The 6,000-nt window shown below is 45.1% G+C and overlaps 1 protein-coding gene across 1 annotated transcript in view; it reads left to right on the top strand.

The window, feature by feature from the left end:
- Window positions 1-820: 820 nt before the first annotated feature.
- Window positions 821-6,000, top strand: part of LOC143984528 (class I histocompatibility antigen, F10 alpha chain-like) — a 374,849-nt gene continuing 369,669 nt past the window's right edge. The window contains exon 1 of the mRNA XM_077484648.1: window positions 821-984. Within this exon, the coding sequence (XP_077340774.1) occupies window positions 912-984 (73 nt within the window). The 5' untranslated portion in view covers window positions 821-911. The remainder of the gene's footprint in view (window positions 985-6,000) is intronic.

The following is a 6,000-nucleotide window of genomic DNA, read 5'->3' as shown; positions in this document are numbered from 1 at the left end:
CTCCATGTTTTCCTTCCCACCAGGTCACAGCACCGGCGTCAGCACATCACACAGACCTGGGAGACCCCCAGAGAATCTGAAGCCGCTACGCAGAGGAGGGTAGGTGGATCATTAGGCTCCGCCTCCACCAGTCACTCTAGGGCAGCCTTTCTCAACCTTTTCAACACAGAGGAACCCTTGAAATAGTTCTCCGGTCTCAGGGAACCCCTCCTAAAAATGAGAAATCTACAACTCATGATACATTAGTGTGATGATCAGTGGGAAGAATGGTCCTTACACTTGTGGTCATTGGGAATAATTACCTCCTTACAGAGAGCCAACAAGATCAATGGTTTAATTGGGAACTTATCTGAGAGGCAGAAATTTCCTAATGCTGAAGGAACCCCTACAACCTCTGGAGGAACCCTGGTTGAGAATCACTGCTCTAGGGGAACGTAGGTGAGCCGGGCAGTCACTCTGGCCAGAACCAAGTGATCGGCCATTATGGGGGATCGCATGGCTGCCATACGCCACTGAGAGCAGGTAAGTATGACATGGTTGTTATTTAAAAAAAAAAGACTTTAATATCACTTTAACCAGTCTTGTGGGATAACAGGTAACATCAGAACCTCAGAAGTTAATGCCATGGAACTACATGTACCAGCATGCCTGCTGATCTTTGGGAATAGAAGTGAGATCTCCACAGCATGACTCATAAAATGTTTTCAACATTCACTTTCACTTCGCGGCGTCTCATTTCCAACCTTCATAGTGTTTATCTGCCTGGTAACTGCTGATCCTCTACGTAATCATTTTCTTATTGGAGAGAGAGGACGGCTCCTCCAATCAGCACAGAGCTCCACCTTCCTGTACACAGACTGTCCTGATCTGGGTGAAGTGGAAGGTTGTGGTGTTTTGGGGTCTCTCTATAGATGACAGCGGGGAGGATGAAGATGATGACCCCCCTCATCCTGATTATTCTGGGGGTGTCAGGGGTGGAGTGTGGTAAGTAGAGGACAATATAGATGACATCTTGTCAGTGGGGGGGATTTCCTCCAAGTGTTGTATAGAATGGTAGAAATCAATGTTTAGTGATAAAGGTAGAAGTATTGTGGAAGTGACAACCATGTCCTGTCTGTGTGAAGATGACAATACGGCTCTCCAGGCTCTGCCGGGTCTTTATTGATCTTGTGTACGGAGCTGATGATGGACGGAGAGGTCAGGGGGTCAGAAGACATTACAATGTATCACCTTCTCACTCATCACACCTATTTCCTCCTATAGATCTCCTCCTGGAGGGGGCGCTGTGCTCAGTCTCATCTGTGTGATATGAATTGTACATATTTAGGGTGATATTAACCCCTTAATGCCTGAACACAGTTTTGTAACTTTGACGTGTGTTAGTAAAACTGAACATACAATATCATCACAACTACTTACTGTATCCAGCAGAATTATATCTTGTTTTTTCAGGATAAAATGGTAATGAATGAATGAAATACTTGTATAGCGCACAATGCAAACTGAATCGCCTCTAGGCGCTGTATAATGGATATCTCTGATATTTTTGGGGGGGCCTCCTGTACACCAATGTAATAATTTACTGATGTTTATATGCAGGATCTTGCTGGCAAAAAGATTCTGAATAAAACCATAAAAGCCTTAAAGTGGTGTTGCCACCAAAAAATAAAAAATAGTTTAAAATTCTTAAAAAAAAAAAATAATTGGAAAAAAAAAATGTTTTACTCACCTCTAAATCTAAAGGGGGTCCCTCATAGTCTGCCTTCATTGCCTGGGCTGATGACATCACTTCCCCTTGCACCGCACAGTCATCTGGGACCTGTCACGTGTCCCAGATGACTGTGCGGCATATCACGACGCCCTGCGCCGCTCGCGCAGGCGCAGTGGGTGCCCGGCTGTGGCTTCCCACATTTCCACAGTGTTTGCCCACATTAAGAATGACGGCGCCGCGAGCAGAGCGGAGAATGAGGGGGGCTTCATTCCCCCGCATCGCCGGACCCCGGGACAGGTAAGTGTCCGATTATTAAAAGTCAGCAGCTGCAGTATTTGTAGCTGTTGATTTTTAATTTTTTTTTTTTTTTTAGGGGGCACCCCACTTTATGTATACACATGTACAGGTGTGTAAATGCTCATATGTATACACATACAGTACTTGATCTTTTGTTTCTCTGCCTTGGGCCCCGTTCACACCTGAGCGTTTTGTAGCTTGAAGCCTGAAGCTACAAAATGCTGGAGGGGAAAAAAATCCATTATTCTCAATGGAGATGGTTCACATCTCCACTCCAAGTCGCGTGAATCTGAACGCCTGAAACTCAAACAAGTTCTGGACCCTTTTTTGTCGATCGAATCGGGCAGATTTGGGCGTTTTTCTTCTTTTTTACATTGGTGACCTTTTGCCCTGCACAAAATCGTGGTAGACCGCGACGTGAAATCGCATTAAAATCGCACAATTTTCTGCCTGAAAACGCTATGCTCAGGTGTGAATGGGGCCTAAAAGCTTGTGGTTTTTTTGCTTTCTGTCACATGTTCTTATTGCATGTTTTTGAGCTTTTTCAAGCTTTTGTGACCATAAGCATTTTTTTTTCACAAACCCTCCCCTCAGCTCATTTTTTTTTTTTCCCCACAGTTTTTTTGTGCCTTTTCAGGATTTTTACCACTTTTTTTGGGTGCTTAGGCATCTTTTCTGTTTGAAAGCTCCTCTCGAAAATGCAAGTATGGTGAGGAGTTTATTCTGCCTGTAAACTCCTAAAAAAGCCATAGTGTGTACAGACACATTGATAACATGGAGGGGAATTTCCAGGCAAAGAAAAATTAGAGCTCCAAAAAGCTCAAAAGCCTGTAGGAGCCGCTCCTTTAACCACTTGCTTACTGGGCACTTAAACACCCTTCTGCCCAGACCAATTTTCAGCTTTCGGTGCTCTCACAATTTGAATGACAATTACTCAGTCATGCAACACTGTACCCAAATGAATTTTTTGTCCTTTTTTCCCACAAATAGAGCTTTCTTTTGGTGGTATTTGATCACCTCTGGGTTTTTTATTTTTTGCGCTATAAATGAAAAAAGACCGAAAATTTTGAAAAAAAAACGCATATTTCTTTGTTTCTGTGACAGAATTATGCAAATTATTAATTTTTCTTCATAAATTTTGGCCACAATTTATACTGCTACATATCTTTGGTAAAAATAACCCAAATTAGTGGATATTATTTGGTCTTTGTGAAAGTTAGAGAGTCTACAAGGTGTGGTGCGAATCGCACAAAATTGATCACATCTGATGTACTGGTGGACTATCTCGCTTCTTGTGACCCAAACAAGTCAGGAAAGTACAAATACCCCCCAAATGACCCCTTTTTGGAAAGTAGACATTCCAAGGTATTTAGTAAGAGGCATAGTGAGCTTTTTGATGTTGTCATTTTTTTCCCACAATTCTTTGCAAAATTAAGATTTTTCATTTTTTTTTCTTCTCCACAAAATTGTCATTGTAATAGGTTATTTCTCTCACATGGCATGTGTATACCACAAATGACACCCCCAAAAAATTCTGCTACTCCTCCTGAGTATTACAATACCACATGTGTGGGACTTTTTCACAGCCTGGCCACATAGAGAGGCCCAACACGCAGGTAGCGCCATCATGTGTTCTAGGAACATAAATTACACATCTAACTTGTTGACTATTTATTACACTTTTGAAGCACCAGGACAATGACACGTGACACTGATGACAGATGGCGCTGATACGTGGCACTGATGACAGGTGGCACTGATGACAGATGGCACTAATATGTGGCACTGATGACACATGGCACTGATGACACGTGGCACTAATACGTGGCACTAATATGTGGCACTGATGACAGATGGCACTAATACGTGGCACTAATACGTGCCACCGATGACAGATGGCACTAATACATGGCACCGATGACGCGTGACACTGATGACAGATGGCACTGATAAGTGGCATTGATGACACGTGACACTGACAGGTGGCACTGATGACAAATGGCACTGATACGTGGCACTGATGACAGATGGCACTATGTGGCACTGACGGCAGGTGGCACTGACGGCAGGTGGCACTGGGGTGGATGGCACTGGGGGCAGGTAGCACTGGGGTGGATGGCACTGGGGGCAGGTAGCACTGGGGTGGATGGCACTGGGGGCAGGTAGCACTGGGGTGGATGGCACTGGGGCGGATGGCACTGCTGGGGGAGGATGGCACTATTTATTTTATTTTTATTTTTTTTTCCACTACAGACAGAATGGCTGCCGCTGCAGCCGTTCATCTCTCCCCTCTCACACTGTCTGTGTGAGGAGGGAGAGCGGCGCTGAGAGATGATATCATATGTTTACATATGAGATCACCTCCCATTGGACACGCCGATCACGCTGTAAACGGCCGCTGTGATTGGCCGTTTACAGCGATCTGTGTTTGCCTGTCCCCGGGGGACACGGCGAACACAGAACTTCCGCGATGTGCGCCCGTGGCGGCGCGCATTGCGGAAGTAAACATCAGGACGTCCAGGGACGACCGCCCGGACGAACGCGCCTGCTCTACGGCCGTCATTCGGCCATAGGGCGGGCGCGAGGTGGTTAAAATGCAGCGTGTATGAGCAATAAGTACTGTATGTACACTGCAGCTGCTGAAATGAAGTTTAGGAGGAGTCGGGCATTTTTTTCAGCAGCCCCTGAACTCTCCTCAATGTTATCTTAGGCTCCATGCACACTGGAGCTCAAAAAAGATTTTTCTGGACACCAGATTGCTGGCAGAAAATGCTGGTTAAAAAATGTGCTTTTAACAGCGTTTTGTACTAGCGTTTATGCACGTTTTTAGCGTTTATGGGCATTTTTAATAAAAATACACAGAGGACACGCCAAAAATTCCCACAATGCATTCCTAAACTTCCACAATGCATAGAAAAAATAGAATGGTGAATGTTTATTAACGTGCGTTTATGCGGTCATTTTTTGTGCTCAGAAAAACGGCACTTTGAACATGATTTTATGGTATTCAGAGAATAGCCCATAAACTCCACTGATAAAAGCTAAAAAAAAACGTCCACGTGGACACATAGTATAACACGGAGTGGATTTTATGGGCTGTTAAAAAAAAAAAAAAAAAAGCTTGCTACCACCACCATTGCAGGTAAATGTACTCGGCAGTGTAGCCTTACGGCTTCACACTGGGAACCCTACTGTGCATGCACGAGGCCCTGCTCCTCTCCTACTGGCCCAGCAACAGGGAGAGGAGAAGGAGGGAGCCCCGCGGTGATGTCACGCGGCCGTGGCCCGGACTCCTGGAAGTGAGAACAGGAAAGAAAGACCGGTATCCTGTCCCCACTGAAAGGTGGCAATTGTGGCACTGGAGGGGGAGAAGAGACAAATGAGCAGAAGTTCCACTTTTGGGTGGAACTCGGCTTTAAGTTTACTGGTGTTTTTTTAAAGCAGAAAACAATTGCATTCAGGACTGTAGTTTACCGGCATTTCAAACGCTTGTAAACGAGGTAACCCACATTTATGTGCATTTGCATTTATAAGTGTTTTTTAAAAGGGGAACATTTAAAATGTGTAAAAAAAAAAAAAAAAAAATTAAACCACATGGAGAGAGTGAGATGGATGGATGGTGGGTGAGGGATGGATGGGGGGAGATGGAGAGAGGAGGAGGATGGATGGAGAGGGAGTGCTGAATGGAGCTGGATGAATGGAGAGGGGGGATGGAGGGAGGGGGATGGATGGAGAGCGGGGGGATGGATGGAGAGAGTGATGGATAGAGGGAGATGGATGGATGAACATGGAGAGAGGGGGATTGATGGAGGGAGAGGGATGGATGGATGGAGAGTGGGGGGGATGGATGGAGAGAGGGGGGGATGAAGATGGAGAGAGGGGGATGAAGATGGATGGAGGGATGGGGGATGGATGGATAGAGGATCCATAGTTGAAACACAAAAAATCTCTCTCCTCTCACAGAATGTCTGAAATCGTTAATACTTGTTTTA

The sequence above is a fragment of the Lithobates pipiens genome, unplaced genomic scaffold (genome assembly GCF_037356315.1).
Source record: "Lithobates pipiens isolate NorthernLeopardFrog02 unplaced genomic scaffold, aLitPip1_a1.2 Scaffold_1, whole genome shotgun sequence".
NCBI classification, from domain to species: Eukaryota; Metazoa; Chordata; class Amphibia; order Anura; family Ranidae; genus Lithobates; species Lithobates pipiens.
Note: the sequence above shows the minus strand (reverse complement) of the source record. Positions and strands in the feature narration are given on the sequence as shown.